The 20,269-nt window shown below is 51.3% G+C and overlaps 1 protein-coding gene across 2 annotated transcripts in view; it reads right to left on the bottom strand.

The window, feature by feature from the left end:
* Positions 1-20,269, bottom strand: part of ACOT11 (acyl-CoA thioesterase 11) — a 25,214-nt gene extending 4,945 nt beyond the window's left edge. The window contains exons 1-11 of one of the 2 annotated variants that reach the window (XM_023549557.2): positions 20,054-20,269; positions 17,366-17,435; positions 11,341-11,401; positions 9,866-9,964; positions 9,236-9,371; positions 6,777-6,933; positions 5,287-5,406; positions 3,446-3,590; positions 2,096-2,151; positions 969-1,035; positions 489-572 (exon numbers count right to left, since the gene is read on the bottom strand). In XM_023549557.2, the coding sequence (XP_023405325.1) occupies positions 489-572; positions 969-1,035; positions 2,096-2,151; positions 3,446-3,590; positions 5,287-5,406; positions 6,777-6,933; positions 9,236-9,371; positions 9,866-9,964; positions 11,341-11,401; positions 17,366-17,435; positions 20,054-20,192 (1,134 nt within the window). In that variant the 5' untranslated portion in view covers positions 20,193-20,269. Of the gene's footprint in view, positions 1-488; positions 573-968; positions 1,036-2,095; positions 2,152-3,445; positions 3,591-5,286; positions 5,407-6,776; positions 6,934-9,235; positions 9,372-9,865; positions 9,965-11,340; positions 11,402-17,365; positions 17,436-17,699; positions 18,726-20,053 lie in introns of those variants that run through there. The other variant, XM_064282015.1, reaches the window with a different exon arrangement.

Genomic DNA, 20,269 nt, shown 5'->3' with positions numbered 1-20,269 from the left:
GACACGAAAGTGCCTTGAGAAGCAGCGACTAAGGCAACAGTGCAATGGATCCTCTAAGTCAGGAGCCCATCCAACCCCAATGTCACAGGTGAGGAAGTGACTTGCCCAAGGGCACAGGAAGTCGGTGGCAGGGCTTGGGTCTTCTCTCAGCTGGTGTTTTTCCCCTATCCCCCACCCCAACAGTGACTCACTGCAGAAGGGGCAGAGAGGGGCGAGCAGTTGGGCAGAGAGCAGCATAGAAGAGAGATCGGGGGCATAAGGTGGGCGGGAGAGAAAGGACTTTCTGGTTCTTCACTCCAGGCCCTGTGCAGGTGGCTGTATTTCTGCAACTGGGTTGGTTCCATGATCTCCCCAATTCATTTCCAGAAACCCCCTTTTGACATGAGCAGTTTGAGAGAGTTTCTGTTGCTTGCAATCAGTTATGTCTAAGCAAGACAAAGGACTCTGGCTGCTCAGAGAAGAAAGGAAAGAAGGGTGCAGTCAGCTACCTCATTGATCTCCGAGGACAGTGCCCAGTTGTCCTTGGCCATGAGCATCTTCAGGGAGGAGACGTTGTTGTAGCTCAGGTACACCTGGACAGAGCACACAGAGAAGCTATACTCTTCCCCTTCCTCAGGTGGCCCCTGTGCCAAGGCTATGCTAGTGTGGGGAAAGGAACCTGGATCGTGAATGGTGGAGGGGTACTCTGGAAAGAGCGCTGGGTTTTGGGACAGGAGGGCTAGGCTTGGCCAGCATGCTGTGTGACCCTCCCTGGATAAGTCACTTCTCCTCTCCGGGCCTCAGCTCCCTCCTGCCAAACAGGGGGAACCCAGGAAAGCCCTTTGTTAACAGTAACAGTGGTGAGGTACACCATTCAGACCCTCCCTGTTCCCTTCAGGCCTACCCCAAGCCCACTCTGACAAGAAGGGGAAGGTTGGGAGAGACCCCTGTGGCCCCGAGGGCTGTCCGCTCTGAGCAATGGGCCTTACCTGGTTGCTGGGGTCCCAGGGCACAGAGAGGGGCACCTCCGTTTGCTTACAGGACACAATGTACTTCCTGGGAGAGAGGGAAGATGACAACCTGGGTCTCTTAGAAGCCCCATCCCTTCGACAGACTTTACTGTAGGCCTAGTGTCCACCAGGCCCTATGCCAAGCTCAGCAGGTAGGAGACACTCTCCTGCCTGACTAGGAAGACTGGGTGGGCGCAGTGATCTGAGAACACGCAAACTTAGCCCAGTACACCGACAGCAGCTCAGAGGCAGGGAACAAGCTGGGGAGGAAGGGTGTCAGGTTTAAATCTCAGTTCCCCTACACCTTTGCTGAGCAACTCTGGCGTTGGCTTTTTTTTTTTTTTTGCTGTTGAGTCGACTCCAAATCATGGGGACCCCATGTGTGTCAGAGTAGAACTGTGCCCTGTAGGGTTTCCAGTGGCTGATTTTTTAGAAGTGGATCTCCAGGCCTTTCTTCTAAGGCACCTCTAGGTAGACCTTATGGTCAGCAGCCAAGCACGTTAACAGTTTGGTCCACTCAGAGACTCCCTGGCTAAGGCTACTTTACTTTTCTGCCTCAGTGTCCTGATCTATAAAATGGGCTAGGAGTCATAGCTGCCTCACAGGGTCATCATGAGAACAGTGCCTGGTACATAGTAAATGCTCCATAAATGCATACTTTTTTATTATTATTATTAACAAAGGTTTGTGAACCCTCATGTGTTCAACAGCACTTCAGAGTGCGTAAAGTGCTTTCGCAGCACAGTCTGACCCACCTGGGCTTGCATCTTGAGCAAGCTGCATCTCCTGCTGGTGCCTTTCTTCACCTGCCAAACGGGCACCAGAGTCCACGGAATAACACAGGCTTGAAAATCGGCCAGACTTGGCCAGGTTCAAATTCTGAGTCTGCAGATCATTCCTACCTGTGTGGCCTTGGCCAAGCCACTTAACCCCTCCGTCCTCAGTATCTTCACCTGTACAATGCGCCAATGAGACTACTACTGTATAATAAGGCCAAAACCAGAGGCTGTCTGTACAGGACCCAGCTGTGCCTGGAACATGGGGGCAGCACTGATGAAATGTGAGTGCCCTGGGGCCGGTGGAGCAGGCAAACAGCCACCACCCACCTGTCCAGGCGGATCTTCTTCCTGGCACTGGCCTCTCGGTACCGCCGCTCACCATCCTGAGGAGGGAAGCAGGGACAGACCATGGTGTGGGCAGGTCAACAAGCCAGCCTCCCCACTACCCAAGCACCCTAGGAGGCCCTGCAGCCCTAAAGTAGAGTTCAGGTCTTAATCAGCAGCCAGAGGCAAACCACCTGGTCAGGAAAGCACCCAGGGACTGAGCTCCAGCCCCAGGCCCCCTCAGACTCAGGGTGACTTGGGGAATGCCTCTTCCCCTCAGTGGACCTCTGTTTCCTCTCCTATAACAGGGATCCTTAGAGGGTGCTGACTCTTCTAAAGTGCTCGCATGTACCTTTTCATCTAATCCTTAGGAACAGCACTCTGAGGTTGGTGCCATTACTTCTCTCATTTTACAGAGGAGGAAACTGAGGGACACAAAAGTGAAGTGGCTTACCCAAGGTCACAGCAGTGGTAAGAGGTGGAGCCAGGATCAGAGCCCAAATGGCCTGACTTGGAGCCCACTCTTTTAACTACTACCTGTAATGTCTCCCTCGCCCCCATTTTCGAGGATTAAATGGCAGAAGGACTGTGAAAAGCACCTTGTAAACTGTAACTGTGCCCACCCATCTGCAAGGCTCCCCACTCCTCCACCCACCACCCACTCTTGACTGCCCAACCTCTGGCTGCAGAGTGGTAGGTTTTTCACAGCCCATGCTTATTAGCCTTGCAAAGCAGGCAGGCAGGGCGGTGGCCTTCCCAGAGAGAGGCAGCGACTTCTTCAAGGTCAAAGCCTGCTGGGCCTTGACCGAACTCCAGGGCCTGGAGCACAGGAGGCATGTGGGAGCATTTTTTTAAAGACAGCCTCCAAATCCAGCTCCTGACTCTTGTCCCCGTGCTCTCTGCTCTCTCATCACCCCTTGCTGAGGGCTTCCAGGGTTCATCAGGCATGGGGCTAAGTTCCACGGTCAGTAGCTCATATCACCCCCAATAGCCCTGTGAGGCAGGGACTGCCCATACACCCATTGTACAGACAGGGACTGAAGCTCGCAAGGGCACCACCTAGAATGTGGCACCTGACTCCAAAGCCAGTGTTCTTCCAGCTCCACGGGCTTGTGAGCACCAACTGACACCCAACTGTGAGCTAGACTCTCATGCACGTTCAGGGTTCTTCCAAGCAGAAGGAGGGACCCACCTTGCACCAGGGGCATTATCAGGGGTCACAGGCAGAGCACTCAGAGGGGCAGAGCTGGGCCCCTCACTCCCCTGGGCCTATCAGGGGGCTGATAGGTCCCACCAGCCTGGGCAGAGAGGGAGGAGAGTCAGTGGGTGAAGCAGGGCACTGCTTCCACTCACCCCAGGCTGGGGCCGAATCCAGGGAAGCTTCTGGGGCTGGTCATCTGCATCCAGGACCACGAAGGTCATGAAGGCGCTGTTGATGTGTCGCCGGTGCGTCTCGGCCCCCTGGCGGTAGGCCTCCACGCACACACCCACCTCCATGCTGTGGGAGAGGGGAAGGCTGCTTCTATTCTGGACAGACCTTTCTGAGGCAGCGCCCCCTCTCCCCACACCCCCCACACACTTAGGGGCACACACACTCTTGCAGTTCTCCCAGCAACTCAGAGCAGAGTCCCACTGGCAGGAACCTAGAATAGCTCCCTCCCTCCCATCAATGTTTGCAGAGCACCTACTGCATGCCCAGCCCTGGGATAGACACTCCACCACCACCACCACTACCAGTTGCCATCGAGTCAACTCATGGCAACCCCAAGTGTGTCAGAGTAGAACTGTGCTCCACAGGGTTTTCGATAACTGGTTTTTCTGAAGTAGATTGCCAGGCCTTTCTTCCGCAGCACCACTGGGTGGGCTAGAACTGCCAACCTTTCAGTTAGCACCCGAGCACGTTAACCATTTATACTACCCAGAGACTCTGTAGTAGACACTGGGGACACAAAAATGAATAAACCTGTCCGGTCCATGCCCTCATGGGCTAACAGCTAGGGAAAGGGTCACAAACAAGTAAGCAAAGATATCAATATGTAATTACGAACTGCAAAGGGTTATGAAAGGAAATAAGCAGAGAGGTAGGGGTAGAGAGCCTAATTAGAATAAAGGTTCGTTACCCACTATTACAGCACTGTACCAGCTGGGCGCCTGACAGCTCAGTTGCTGCTGTTCATGCGTCTTTCTGTCTATATTAATTTAATAATAGCAGCCACCACATTTCTTCTCGCTTGGGAAGTTCTATAATCTCAAAATGTAGACATTATACAAATGGGGAGACCAAGACCCAGAATGGGGCAGAAACGTGCCCAAGGTCAAATAACCAGTCAGGAAGAGAACCTAGTTAAGGGTTTCTTCCCTGCACAGTAGCAGAATGTGTGCTAGTTGGGCAGCAAATGATGATGATGATTATGATGGTGGTGGTGGTGGTGGTGGTGGTGGTGGCCAGCAGCAGCAGCAGTGGCTGGTCTTAACTGAACATTTTCTCGGGCCTTCTGCTAATAACATCTCATTGAATCCTCACAGCTATGAGATAATTGAGTTGAGTTCCATTTCACAGACAAAAGAACTAAAGTCCAGAAAGGTTTAATAAGTTGCCCAAGGTCACACAGCGAGTAAGAGGTAGGGCCAAAACCTGAATCCAGGCAGGCTGGCTCTAAAGCCCTTACTATTAATGAGTACACGAAAAAAAATCAAACCAAACCCATTGCTGTCAAGTCGATTCTGATTCATAGTGACCCTGTGATCTTTAAAGTCACCAAGAAACACTTATTTAAAGTCAGTTTTCATGGGAGTGGGGATCGGAATTCATTCCAAAGGTCAGGACCGAGAGGGCTAACTGTTGTCTTAGAAAATGGGTGAGAAAGGGCTTGCTAAGCGGCAGAGAGTGGCAGGAGGTAGGCCTGGGATCTGAGCACCTACAGTATGCCAGGCCTGGAGCCAGGGCCAGGGAGAGAGACAGAGCCACACTGAGCACTTGGTACATCCCCAGACAGCACAAGGGCTGGGGGAGCACAGAGGAGGGGTCCCCGCCCCAGCCTAAGTCTTGGTGGTAGTGGGGGGACTCTGCAGCCAGGCGGGAGGTTAGACCTTGTCTGCAGGGTGATGGGCTCCTAGTGGGTAGGAGTCCCTTCTTGGGTCAGGACAAGCCCTCTGCCCTGGGGGACCCAGCCCCACCCATCCCAGCCCCTCACCTATGCTTGAAGGCGTTGTTCACAATGGCCTTGAGCACCAAGCGGTCCCCCACCTGGGATGGGCCCCGGAAGTGGAACATCTCAATGGCCTTCAGCGTAGGATGGGCGTAGCACAGCCGGCTGGAAAAAGGCCAGGAGGGGTCAAGAGAAATCCCCGGGTGCTTTAGCCACTGGCTTGGGCCACCTTGCTTCCCCTGCTCCCATCTCCAGAAGTGGCCCAGAACCACAGGGACTGCCCTCTGGCCCACCAGCCCCCACCCAGCCCAACAACAGTTCTGCCCAGAGGAACAGAACTAAAGTCCCATTTCATAGTTAGAACACGGAGGTCTATGTGCATAGCTGGAAAGGAGCTGACAGAGGAAAGCCTAGGGCAGAGCTTGGAGTAAAACCCCTGCCCCATTTTCCTTCCAACTTTTACTTCTTAGCACCTGCTGTTCTCAGTACATGGAAGCCCTTCCCCTACTCAAAGCTACTTGTCATTCAAGGCCCAGCTCAACTGCCCCTCCTTCAGGAAGTCCTCCCTGACCACCGAGGCTCTCACCCTCCTCTGAGATGGTATGGCCCCTTACAGCTGGAGCTGCCTGAAATGCATTGCTATGCACTGTCTCCACAGATTAGACACAGAGGAGGGCCCATTTAAGCTAGGCTCTAAAGGACGAGGAGTTCACCTGGCTAGGAGGGCACTTCAGGCAGAGGGAAACAGCAAACACGAAGTCATGGAGGTACGAGAGTGTTAGTCAGTCAGTGAAAAGCAGTTATCATAACTTTTTTTTTTAAAAAAAGACCAAAAAAACTCCTGATATTTAGGGTAGAACAGGCCCTAAAAACCCATTACTGTCAAGTTCATTCTAACCCATAGCGACCCTAGAGAACAGAGTAGAGCTGACCCATAGGGTTTCCAAGGAGTAGCTGGTAGACTTGAACTGCCGACTTTTTGGTTAGGAGCCAAACACTCAACCACTCGGCCACCAGGGCTCCCAGAACAAGGCCTGGATAGGCACAAAAGGTTATAGAAGGAATTATTTTTAGTCTAGGAAGAAGGGAACCATCAGAGACACGTTCATGGGAGAGGTGGGTGGGGCTTTAGCAGACCAAGATGAGTAGGGGATATCATGGTGGAACGTTAGACTCAGAGCAAAGGCAAGGGGCAGGAATGTGGAGGATGGGAGTGGGGAATGGCCAAAAGCTTGACTTGAGGAGAGCCTAAGACACAAGGAAGAGAGCAGGCAGAGCCAGACCAAGGCACCCTGGGGCCAGGATGAGGGCTTGGCATCTACCACGCAGGCTATGGAGGAAAGGTCGGCCCACAGAACATCATTTCCCTCTGGCTTTCTGGATTTGAAAGCCCTGGGTTACCCCAACAGAAGAGCCAAGATGTCAAAACATCAAATGCCAACACCAAGCTGGGGTTTCTCCCAGAGAGGGAACTGGCAAAGGGAAGGAGGGGGAAAGGGGAGACAGGAGGTGGAGGCAGGGCACTCTCCCCTCACCTGGCTGCAATGGTGGCCACGTTCTCCATCCAGGCCATGATCTGGCCACCAAAGGTATTGCCCTGGTGATTGGCGTGGGGGGGTAGGACCAGCTCCACGCTCTCCACTCGGGTCTTCTCAGCTGGCACCATGTGGCTGCAGTCTCTCCTCTCCAGATCTGACCAGGGAAGGGGACAAGGGGAGGGATGCAGGCACCTATGAGAAGGTTCCCAAGGGCAGCCCCTACCCCCTATCCAAAACCAAAAAAAAAAAAACAAACCCATTGCCTTCCAGTTGATTCCAACTCATAGTGACCCTACAGGACAGAGTAGAACTGCCCCCATAGTGTTTCCAAGGAGCGCCTGGTGGATTTGAACGGCCAACCCTTTTGATCAGCAGCCATAACTCTTAACCACTACACCATCCATGTAGGTTCCTTTATTTACTCAACACTAGTTTTTAGTTTTTAGGTGTGCATGAAGCCCTGGTGGCACAGTGGTTAAGCAGTCAGCTGCTAACTGAAAGGTCGCTGGTTTGAATCACCCACCCCTCCTTGGAAACCCTATGGGGCAGTTCTACTCTGTCCTATAGGGTTACTATGAGTCAGAATCGACTTGACGGCAATGGGTTTGTTTTTATCTTTTTCTTTAAGTGTGCATACATATAGGGTCGCCAGGAGATTGGGGCCAACTCATAGCAGCTAACAAGTGTGCATAAGGCTTGGGCTGGTCCTGAATGAGGAACCGGGGTTGGGGTGGAAACGTGGATGAGAGAGATGAGCCTGTCACAGGACAGTAGACAACAGCTTTGGAGACAAGACACACCTGGGTCCGAACCTCAGCTCCACCTCATACTGGCTGTGTGACCACGGGCAAGACCGGTAATCTCTCTGAACCTCAATTTCCTCATCTGTAAAAGGTATGTCAAATCCAGCCTGATAGGACTATTTCAAGATGAAATATGATCGCAGTTATAAAGTGCAGTAGACACGCTCTCAAAAAGGATAGCCCAATACTGCCCGGTTCTTGGGGGCAATGGCATTAGAATATCCTCAGCAAGAGAGGCCAGACAGTGGACAGAGCCTTGAGGGCCAAGGGAGCAGATGCTGACACCCCTACCCAGCCCATTTGTCTCCCAGGGAGAGAGACGTCACCAGGGAGGGCCCATCACAAAGGTGGCATTTCTCTTGGCTTGCAGGCCACTCAGAGATGCCACAGAAGGGAAGGTTGAGGGTGGCCTGAGCCAAGCCTGCCCAAGGAGCAATGAGGCCTTTGGCTTAGTCAGATTTGAGGGCAAGGAAAGGGACCGCACAGAAGAGGCTGATCGGACAGCGGAGGACCCCAGGTGCCAGGCTGAGGGGGCAGAGAGCTGCAGGAGGGCTGTCAAGATAGGGTAACTAGGAGGCTGCAGTGGAATGGGTGGGTCCAATGAGGCCTCAATGAGGCTCGGGGAGCTGGGCAGCACAGCCAGGGCCTCCCGCCCCAGCACAAACACGCGCAGAAATTCAGAGTGCAATGAGCCGCTTTCACTGGGGTCAACGCACTCCATCTGCTCACTCCCCACTCTGGGAAGCTGAGCTACCTTTAACGTGTCCTTAGATTGCCTCCAGGTGGTTTCCAGGAAGGACTTGGCATTCTAATATTCTGGAGACTGGTAAACAAACCCAAGGTCACCCCTCTGGGCCTTCACCTACTGTGCCCCCATCAGTAATGCTTTCCTCGCCTCTCTACCTGTCAAAGCCCTACCCACTCCAAAGCAGATCTTTGTGTACGATACGGAACAATCTCCAATATTCATTTTTAAGGGGGGAAAAGCAAGAGACAGGACAGTATGTACTATATGTTCCCATCTAGGTAAAAAGTGGGAGCTAAGGAGTCCTGGTGGCACAATGGTTAAGCACTTGGCTGATAACTGAAAGGTTCGTGGTTCAAACCAAAAACCTGACAATCTGCTCTTGCAAAGATTACAGCCAAGGAAACCCTATGGGGCAGTTCTACTCTGTCATATATGGCTGAATTGACTCGATAGCACACAACAACAACAAAGTAATATATACACATGCTTAAATACGCAGAAGATGCTTCTGGAAAGATACCCAAAACAGGTAACAGTAGTTGCCTCTGGCAAGGGTGCCCAGGTTCTGGGGTAGGAGAGAGTCTTGCTTTTTATTCTATACTTGTTTAAGTACATGTATATATGTATTTTTTTAAATCCTACTGAGTCTTCAAGGCTGGGCTCAGTACTACCTTCCCAAATACCATGGCTTCTATGTTTCGTTCATAACAAAGGACTCTTGGTATGTGCTAACCCCACTTCTCAGGGACCGTGAGGCTAAAAGGGTCATGTAGGCCTGAGGCCACCAGTGGCTGAACATTCCAAGTAGACCCCCTCCCTCCTTCTGCCCATTGACGGCCCAAAGTGGGGGAGGGGGACATGCAGGGTGCCAGCTGCCCTCCCACCCACAGCCAGCAGCCGCTCACCATCCTGAATGGGGAAGTTGGCTAGGAGGTCCTTGATAGTGTCCGCATAGACCAGCCGCATGCGCCGGCGCTCGGCAGCCACGCTGTGCTCCATCTTCTCCTCCTCTGTCTGAGGCGTGGTCTGCTTCAGTTTCACCTGGTGGCCAGCAGAGGGGGTGGTAGGGGCTCAGGACAACTGTCCTGAAAGAATGCAGGGTCTGTCTCACCCCCTCCCCATCTCAAGCCTGGGGCACGCACACAGTTGGCCTGAGGCTGCTGGTTGTTTGGTTATAAGTCTTCCCCTTCCCCTCCATTCCCATCCCATGCCTCTATGTTGACCTAATACATCATATTCATCCTTCAAACGTCCCTCCAGTCAATTGCACAGAGGAAGTAGGGGTTGTAAGACTGACAAATTCTCGTAAGGGATATGCAGTGATAAGTGGGGAAAAGACAGAGGGAAGGCTGCTGGGGTCAGTTCGCAGTGGGGGTGGGTCTTCCTCTGGGGACGGTGGATTGCCCCTGTTTCAGCTCCTCTGCTCGACCCCCAGCCTCCCTCGCCTGGTCCAGACCCTCTCTCTCAGTGCAAGCACCACTGGGCAGGCACCAAGGTTGCCAAGATGCATCCAGCTGCCAGGTGCTGCTGCCTACCTTGGAGAGCTCCCGGTGGGCCACAAAGGTGGCCAAGGCCTTGCACACACTCCATTGCTTCTCAGAGCACAGGTCCTCGGAAGTCACCTGGATCCCCACCTGGAGAGGAAGAATATGTGGGAGGTGTGAGAAGGAAGGAAGAGCTCACCAACCAAGGTCCCAAAGCTCAATGGGGCAGGAAGTGCTGTCCCAGGCCAGGCCATGAGCATTTCTGTCTCAACTGTTGAGTCTAGGAGATCCAGGATAGGTTCTGGTTCTGTCAAATTGACTCCCTGGGAAATCTTGGGCAAGTCTCCTCCCTTCTCTGGGCCTCAATTTCCTTATCTGTAAAATGGGGGTGATCATGCCTACCCACGCAGGGTTACTGAGAGGATTAAAATGAGAAGGTGTCTATGAAGGTGCTTTTAAAATACGTAACTCAGTTGCCATCAAGTTGCTTCCTACTCATGTTGGCCCCACATTTTTCAGAGTAGAACTACACTCCGTAGGATTTTCAATGGCTGTGAAACCCTGGTGGCGTAGTGGTTAAGTGCTATGGTTGCTAACCAAAGGGTTGGCAGTTCAAATCCGCCAGGTGCTCCTTGGAAACTCTATGGGGCAGTTCTACTCTGTCCTATAGGGTCGCTATGAGTCAGAATCGACTCGACAGCACTGGGTTTGTTTTTTTTTTTGGGGGGGGGGGTGATCTTTCAGAAGTGGATCTCCAGGACCTTCTTCCAAGGTGCCTCTGGGTGGATTCAGTCAGCCTTTCAGTTAGTAGCTGAGTGCTTAACTGTTTGTGCTAACCAGGGACTTCAAAACAGGTAAAACATTGGCTAAATTGAAAGGACAGACCCATCATGGCCCCAAGGGGCACCTGGACATTTATGGGGCCCAAGAGGCACAGTCAGGACTCTGCTATCCTCAGGAAACACTGTTCTGGCTGCATCAGGTTGCTGGGCCTGAAGTCCACTAGAGTCCCTCCCCCATGTTCACAGAGCCCTGCGCATCCTCACATAGTCCTCCCATTACACCTGCAACACAGGAATTATTTTCCCATTTTACAGAGGCCGCGGGAGGTCAGCTAATAGGCCAGAACCAAAGTCTTGTGCTCTCCTTGCTCCAGCCCGTCTACCTCCGGCGTCACCCATAGTGGCTGTCTTCCCTCTATTCCTGGGACCACCTGACTGCTGAAACTGAGAGAGGGGGGCGCGAGGCCTAGGGGAAGAGTCGGGAGGCTGGAAGCCAGGTCCCACACCGGAATCTATGTGGCTTGGGGACCTAAGGCAAGTACTTTCCCATCCCTGGGCCTGTTTTCCCTTCTGTGTGTGAGTGTCAGACACGATATTTCTTAGGGTCCTCCCAGCCCCGCCAGTTACCTCCGAATTCAGCTGCCTCGACCTGGGCTGTGTGAGTGTGAGTGTTCCTGAGCTGCAGAAAATACATACACACACACAAACACACACACACACACACACACACTCAGCCCCACACACCTCCATGCTGGAGTTGAAGGCCCGGTTCACCTTGGCCTTGATATTCACCACTTGTCCAACACTGGGGAGAGAAAAGCAGGAGGTCAGCCTTGCAGAGTGCACAGTGGCAGGGATCAGTGGCCTCTGATGTGTGTGGGGCCTCTGCTAAGGGGAACTGGCCGGAGAACTCCGTGGCCTGCAGAGCAGATTCACATCTGTGACATCACCGATGCCTCAAAGCTAGCCGGCAGGATGCTGTCAGCACCCCGTTCCATAGGTGGGGAAGCCGAGGCTGAGAAGGCTGCCATGATTTTATTCACTTCCTCCTTTTCCTTATTCCTCTCTGTCCAGTTAATGCTCAAGCTTCTTTTTGCTCTTGGCTCAGTGGTCTCCTCCTCAGGGAAGTCCTCCCTGTCTGGGTCAGACCCCAACTGTGTGCTCTAGTAGCCCAGTAAAGTTCACCCTCCTAACACTTTTTCCAGTAGCCCAACCTCTGTTCCCCCCACATTCTTTAAGAGCCTCTGGGACAAGGGTTGCATCTGTTTTGCTCCTCATTGACTCTTCAAGGCCTGACACAGGGCACGTGGTAGGACCTCAATAAATAGTGGCTGACTGAATTAACGAATTCCACATTTACTGAATGCCTACTAAGTGTAAGGGCTATAAGAGAGGGTAGGGAGGGGAGATGGAAACATTTAAAGAATGCCTACTATGTGCCAGGCACTGTGCACTACCTTATTTGAGCCTCAAAACAAGCTTGGCAGGTGGGTTAGGGATGGATTAAACTTCAGAGAGGTTAAGTAAAAAAGTAACAGAGCCTGGACCCTAGACCGGGTCAGTTGACTGCACCAGACCCACTCTTTCCAGCTGCAGCCGGTCCCTTTGGAATGGTTCCCGAGTCCAGATGAACAGTCAGAATCCCCAGGGGAGCCAGCTAGCCTGCCCTGTGCCTAACAAGGCAACAGAGGGGCCCCAGCTAATGGGCAGTGGGGGAGGCAACTGAAAGCTGGGAAGCTGGCCCCCATTCAATCATTATGTGACCTTGAGCAAGTCCTTTCTCCTCTCTGTGCTTTGGCTCAGTAATACAGAGAACACTGTGCCGATCTCTTCTTCAAATAACCAAATGTTCTCTGCAAAGAAAGAGAACCAGAGGTCCAAGGGAACTGAACAGCCTGTAGAGCCTATTAGCCTGAAGGTCTGGTTCACCTTGGCCTTGATAAGAAAGCCATAGAGATAGCCCCAGCCTGGCCACCCCCTCTTCAAGCCTGGAAAAGGTTCCTTCCTAGGTGCCTGCTGGTCAAGGGGCAGCCCTGGGTTTCATTTAAGCTTTACCTTGACTGTAATGCTAGCAAGCTGCGTGATGTTGGGTGAGTCACTTTTACTTTTTCCTTGTAAAAAAAAAAAAAAAAAATTTTTTTTTTTCGTTAAGTAGGGAGAACACATGACCACTGACTGTGGTTCTTCTGAGGATCCAGTGAGAAAATCTGTGCTGAGCCAGGAGCCAGGCCCCGCCCACAGCAGGAGCTCATAAACAACAAGAGCTCACATTTGCCTAGGATTTGCCGATTTGTGTTAATTTTCTTAGGAGTACCAATGGTCACACAGGTACCACCATTTTTAGGAGATGCGTGCTGATATGTGGCGAGATGAAGGAGCATGACATCTGCAGCTTACATTGAAGTGTATGTTGTTGTTGTTAGGTGCCGTTGAGTCAGCTCCGAAACACTACCTAGTCCTGCATCATCCTCACAATATATTTATCTATACATAAATGGATACCCATATATGTATCGTTGGTTACCGTCAAGTCAATTTAAACTCATAGTGACTCCATGTGACGGAGTAGAACTGCCCCACAGGGTCTCCTAGGCTGTAATTTTTATGGGAGCGGATCACCAGGTCTTTCTCCCATAGAGCTGCTGGGTGAGTTCAAACCATCAACATTTTGGTTAGCATCCGAGCACACGTAGACAAAACAAATTTAGTAAAATGTTTATTATTGAGTTTAGTCATGGTGATCATTGCACTATTCAATTTTTCTATATGTTTGGGAAAGTTTTCACGATAAAAGATAGAAAAAACTTCTATGGTCCCTGTTATGGATTGAATTGTGTCCTGCCCAAAATGTGTGTCAACTTGGCTAGGCCGTGATTCCAAGTACTATATGGTTGTCCACTATTTTGTGATCTGACGTGATTTTCCTATGTGTTGCAATTCCTACCTCTATGATGTTAATGAGGCAGGATTAGAGGCAGTTATGTTAGTGAAGCAGGACTCAATCTACAAGATCAGGTTGTACATTGAGTCAATTTCTTCTGAAGTGTGCAGAGAGACAGAGGGACTTCATGCCACCAAGAATGAAGAACCAGGAGGGGGGCATGTCCTTTGGACCCAGGATCCCTGTGCTGAGAAGTTCCTAGACCAGGGGATTGATGACAAGGACCCTTCTCCAAAGCCAACAGAGATAGAAAGCCTTCCCCTGGAGCTGGCACCCTGAATTCAGACTTCTAGCCTCCTAGACTGAGAGAGAATAAATTTCTGTTTGTTAAAGCCATCCACTTGTGGTATTTCTGTTACAGCAACACTAGAAAACTAAGACAGTGCCCAAAATAAAAATAAAAGTCTATTTTCTGCAATATTAAAAAAACAAGAAAGGAATTTGCAACTCTTCTTCCTCTTTAGCTCTCCCAAGCCAAGCAGCCATCCATTTGCACTTCAGAGTTTCTCTTCCTTTCTGACTATCCCTCTCCATCCCCACAGCCATATCACCGGATCCCTCTCCAGGGTCACTGCCCAACCTCCTCGTATGCACCCCTCCAAGTCTCCAGTTCCCCGACACCCTTCCAGGTGCTCTCTGCACCACAGAGAAGCAGCTCCACAAACAATCTGATCCCTGTTCAAGCCCTTCCCCAGGAGCAGCTTATTTTTAAGGATAGAAAACCAAAAAAACCAAACCCAAGGCTGTAGAGTCAATTCTGACTAACAGTCACCCTATAGGACAGAGTAGAACTGCCCTATAGGGTTTCCAAGGAGCTCCTGGCAGATTCGAGTTGCCAACCTTTTGGTTAGCAGCTGTAGCTGTTAACCACTGCTCCACCAGGGTTTCCTTAAGGGATAGAGGAACATGTTAAATGACACCACAACAACGCCAATAGCAAAATACAGATAACGGAGAACTCTAGGGAGCAAACGACAAGGTTTCCTCAACAAATAAATTTCAAGGTAAAAGAAGAAAGAGGGATGGGGCTGGGGAGAAAGGCAGCCTATAGATTTTTAAAAAGACTTAAGAGACATATCAACCAATGGCAGTCTTGTCTGAATCCTGACTTGGAAAGAAAAAAAAAAGTAACATGAAACAAAAACAAATTCATGAGCAAGAGAGGATGAAGAAAACCAAAGACTCAAAGAAGAAACTAGTCCACAGGACTAACGGCCCACACGAAGCACAGCCTTTTCTAAACTGAGACCAGAAGAACTAGACGGTGCCCAGCTACCACTACCGACTGTTCTAACCAGGGACACAATAGAAGGTCCCGGACAGAATGGGAGAAAAATGTAGAACAAAATTCAAATTCCTAAAAATGGCCAGACCTACTGGACCGATAGAGACTAGAGGAACCCCTGAGACTATCGCCCTAAGATACTCTGTGAACTTGGAACTGAAGCCACTCCCAGAATTTACCTTTCAACCAAGTAATACATTGGTTTATAAAATAAACAATATCACCCGTGAGTAATTTGCTCCCTTAAACAACCAACTCCATGAGACCAGATGGTCAACATTTACCCAAAAGCAAAGATGAGACAGCAAAGAGGACAAGAGAAACTAGATCAATGAAAACAGAACAAACAGAAAGGAAATAACAGGAATGCTGACACATTGTGAAAATTGTAACCGATTTAATGGAACAATTTGTATAAAAATTGTTAAATGGGAATCTAATTTGCTGTGTAAACTTTCACCTAAAAACAATAAAATATTTAAAAAATAAAAGAATAAATAATCCCTTTATACTCAGGAAGAAAATTTATGAGACAGGTGCAGGCATTTGAACATTGGCTAGAAATTTGATGTTAATGAGGAATTATTTGATGTTAATGAGGAATTTTTTTTTTTCTATTTTGAGGAATTACTAATTTTTCTAAGATGTGGTAATGGTGTTGAAGTTATGTTTAAAAAGAGTCCTTACCTTTTAGAGATATGTTTTGAAATAATTTAAATGGCAACAGCAAAAACAAAATAACTTTCCCCTGCTTTCCTCGGGTGCAGTCAGGGCTTCCTGGCCATGGGCCACGCTCCAGGTCCTCACCACTTTCCCAGAATCCTCTGTGACTTTCCCCTGTGTCTGCACCTGCTCCCCCCAGACTCACCTTCACCCTACTGGGTCCTGTGGCAGGTCCATCCATTACACACATTCCCACCCTCTTTACCCTGAGCTCCTCCAAGTGCCAGAAACTGTGCTAGCTGCAGGGACCCAAAGCTCGCCAGACACGGCTCTGCTGGCCTTCAGAGACTTTCTACTTACAGTGCTGACAGTGCTGGGGCCAGCTCAAACACTTCCTCCAGGCAGCCTCCCTTGACCACCCTCTGTGCCATTGCACTCATCACCAGAAGTATAGGAGATACAGAGCAAGGGCTCTAGGGTCAGCTACCTGCCTGGTGGTATATCCTGAATCCTTCACCTATTAGCCATGTGACCTAGAGCTGGTTACTTCACTTCTCTGTGCCTCAGCTTCCTCATCTGTAAAATGAGGATACCAATAGCCATGATCTCAAAGGGTTGTTTCAAGGTCTGAATAAGTTAATGTATTGAAAAAATTGTTACAAATAAAGTACCAATATTGGTTCACTGTAACAAACATACCATACTAGTGTAAGCTGTTAAGAAGAGGGGAACTGGGTGTAGGGTACATGGAAACTCTCCGTATTATCTTCACAACCTTTCTGTAAATCTACAACTATTCTAAAATAAAAAGTTTTTTAGAAAGAATGCATTACCAAGCACTCACATGTCAGGTCAGAGATCGTCATTAGCATGGAATTTACCACTCTGAGCTGAAATTACTGTCCCCCCTGCCCTGCCCCCCACAGACTGGGAGCTTCTGGGGATAGACTGTGCTCTGGTTAACTTTGTGTGTCCAAAACACAGCATGGGGTCTGGTCCAGAGGAGGTGCTCAACTAATACTAAGTAGTAGTTTTAATATAAATAATTGAATAAGTAATGAATGAATGAATGAATACAGGAGCTGGCCAAACTTTTTCCTAAACAGTGACACACTGGGTACCCAGATTGTCCTGAATAAGCCTTTGGCACTTGATGTCCTAGGTACCAATGGCAAGTTTAGGGGCAGACCTGGAGACAAAGCACCTGTCTGGGGTGAGGGCTCAGCCTGCTCCTTGGGTCCCAGAAGCAGGATTGGGACTGGTGAGCCACACAACAGGGAGACAAAGCTCAGCACAGTGTAATCAAGAGCTTTCTAACCAGTAGAGCCATTTAAAAAAAAAAAAAAGTTTACCTTAAGAGGTAATAAGCTCCTCATCCCCAGGGGTATGTAAGCAAAAGTTCAATGGCCCAAGCTTCTAGCTCAGGTTTTGCCCAGGATCCTCCCCTAGGGGCCTTCCTACAGTCCAGAGAGCCATGGAGAATGAGCTAAAAAGGCATTCACTGGTTAAGTCTAATCCCATCAGTTTTGCAGATAAGAAAATTAAGGCCCAGAGAGAGAGAGGCTGACTTCCCCAAAGTCATACAGCACACCATGCCACTATCTCAGCAATGTCTAACTTCAAACCTAAAGCCCTTTCCTTGGCCCCCACCCTGGTCAAGGGAATCTACCCACAGCACCTGGCAGCCAGCCAGCTCCTAGCTCACTGCTGTTCCAGCCTCTGCATATGGGTTATTACTCCTCCAGAGGCTGCCCCAGCTTCACCGGCTCTAGGTCAGTCCAGTCAGGTTCCGGGCAGCACACAGGCTGACCAGGCAGGGAGATGGGGCGGCGGGCACTGGACTCATTGTGGGGAGACCAGAGGACTGTGAGGCCACTTACCTAATGGTATGCTCAAAATAGATGTCGTCCATCGAGGCTGTGACGCAGGGGCAGCCAGCATGCCTCTCCGCTGGCACCGGGGGAAGAAAGCCATATGTTAGCGGCCTACTGGGAAGCTGTGCTCCCACCTTGAGATGCTTCTCTGACCACCTGAGCTCAAGCGATGCCTTCTCACCCACCTCAGTTACCGTGCTCTGACCCTATTTTATATAATCTGGGTTTTGTCTACTGTCTCTATGTCCCTCTAGACTGTTTAAGTCACATGAGAGCAAGGACCATTGACTGTCTTGGTCACTGTTATACCCTAGTACCTGGAACTGTGCCTGGCACATACCCATTGCTGTCGAGTCGACTCACAGCCACCCTACAGGACAGAGACGAACTGCCCCATAGGGTTTCCAGGGAGCGGCTGGTGGATTCAAACTGCCAGCCTTTTGGTTAGCAGCATCACTGTGCCACTAGGGCTCCCCCTGGCACATAAAAACCAAAACCAAATCCATCGCTGTCAAGTGGATCCCTATTTATAGCGACCTTATAGGACATGGTAGAACCACCCCATAGGATTTCCAAGGAGCAGCTGGTGAATTCGAACTGCCCACCTTTTGCTTCGCAGCTGAATTACACCTCCAAAAAAATGTGTTTTAATTTGGTTAGGCCATGATTCCCAGTATTGTGTGGTTGTCCTCCATTTTGTGATTGTAATTTTATGTTAAAGAGGATTAGGGTGGGATTGTCACATTCCTGATCCAACGTAAAGGGAGTTTCTGTGGGGTGTGGCCTGTACCTCCTTTTCTCTCTCAAGAGATTAAAACGGAACGGGAAGCAAGCAGAGAGTTGGGGACCTCACGCCACCAAGAAAGAAGCCCTGGGAGCAGAGCTCCTAGACCACGGGAAGATTGACCATAAAGACCTTCCTCCAGAGCTAACAGAGAGAAAGCCTTACCCTGGAGCTGATGCCCTGAATTTGGACTTCTAGCCTACTAGACCGTGAGAAAATTAATTTCTCTTTGTTAAAGCCATCCACTTGTGGTATTTCTGTTATAGCAGCACTAGATGAGGAAGACAGCAGCCCAGCTCTTAACCACTGTAGACAATAAATAGCTGTTGAATGAATAATCACGGCCATGCTGTTTCCTGCCTCCCACCTGGGCACGCACACGCTGTACCTCTGCTCAGTCAACTTCACCACCTTCATCAACTCCACGGAGTCATTCTCCCCCTACAGGATCTGCTCAGGTGCCTCAGTCCCTATGGGGACCCTCCCCTCCCCCCAGGCCAGGTCAGGGCCTCTAGTCTTCTCACACAGCCCCACTGCTGCTCCCTTTCCCAGCCCCCATCAGTGGTGCTGGAGGGCAGTCGAGTCACTTGTCCATCCCCCTCTCCCCGCCCGCCTTGAGCGGGGGGGGGGGGGCTGGGGGGTTAGGTGGCTGGGGGAGGGTGGTGGGCAAGCCCTTCTGATCAAAGTCCAGCCTATGGACGGTATGAGGCTGCCAGTAGCCCGGCCGGGTCTTCCCGGAGTCCTGTTGCTTGGGAATGCAGCCCAAAGCGCCTAGTAAATTCCATCTAAGTCTAAATACCGGTAGAAGATCCATTGTCAACAAGTACCTACGGGAAAGTTGAGAAGAACTCTGAAGACAGAGTTCAAGAGGGCGTGAAATAGTTAAGAAGTAAAGGGGTGGGGTCCGCGCAGTCCGCCCCGAGGTCTGGCAGATCTTTCCCGCTCCCCAGCTCCTCCCGACCCCTCGCCGCCCTCCCCCGCCACCGCCGCCGGGCGCATTTCCACCGCGACCGTGCGCCCAGACCGGCTCCGGGACCGCTGGGAAGGAGGGCGGGGAAGGTGATTCGGGCCCCGTCCCCCCGGGTGTTACAGCCTCCCCGCGCCCCCAGCAGGGCTCGGCGAATCCCCCGGCTGAGCGAGAACGACTGTCGCCGCGCCCTCCCCCCACCCGGCGTCCACCCCCGCGGGGGCCCTCCTTCCACGGCGCGACCGCTCCCCAGTCCTCCCCGCCTCTGCCGCTTCTCGCCTTGGGGTGCAGGGGTGCTGCGGCGGGGTCAGGGCGGGGCGGACTGTCCCCAGTGACTTCCGTGTGGGCTGGAGAATGCTGGTGCAACAAGAGAAACAAATGAGCTGGACCCTGCTCAACTTAGGGAGCATAGGGCAGGCACCCCATGGTCTTTGCCCAGGACACTTTCAAGCTAATCTTGAAGCAGCCACATGTAAGGCTGCGTTGTGTTGGAGCAGGGGCCTGAGAGGCCTGCGATGTGAGGGAGAGGGGGTGAGCCTCAGCTGAGCATTGAGAAATTGGGGAGGACATTTCAGGCAGGCAAACCAACATGAGCAAAGGCAGGGAAGAGGTACAGTGTGGCACTGACTGAGGGACAACAGTGACCACGTTGAAAGTAGAGGCCTTTACTCTGGGCCTCAGGAGCCCTGGTGGTACAATGGTTAAGTGTTCAGCTACAAACCAAAAGGTCGGCGGTGAGAATCCACCCAGAGGCTCCACAGGCGAAAAGACCTGGCGATCTGCTTCTGTAAAGATTACAGCCTAGGAAACCTTATGGGGCAGTTCTGTTCTGTCCTATAGGGTGGCTGTCATTCAGAGTCAACTCCAAGGCAACCAACAAGAAGGCTGCTCTGGGTCTGGGGGCCGGTGGGTGGGAGGCCTGCCAGGCCGAGAGTGTCCTCACCAGACAGGCAGGCGGTGGTGTCGATCCACTTGAGCAGCTGCCCGACGCTCAGCTCGCCGCGCTGGTTGGTGTGGCAGGGCAGCACCACCTGGCTCATCTGCACCTCCGTGGGGTTCCGATACCCCTCACCATCTGCCATGGTGCTGTCGGTGTCCTCTGCGCGACAGGCTGACTTCCGGGACAAGCGGCTGGAGAACACAGAGGCGAAGCCCTGGG

This window comes from Loxodonta africana, chromosome 3, assembly GCF_030014295.1.
Source record: "Loxodonta africana isolate mLoxAfr1 chromosome 3, mLoxAfr1.hap2, whole genome shotgun sequence".
Lineage (NCBI taxonomy): Eukaryota > Metazoa > Chordata > Mammalia > Proboscidea > Elephantidae > Loxodonta > Loxodonta africana.
This window is presented reverse-complemented; position numbering and strand designations above follow the sequence as displayed.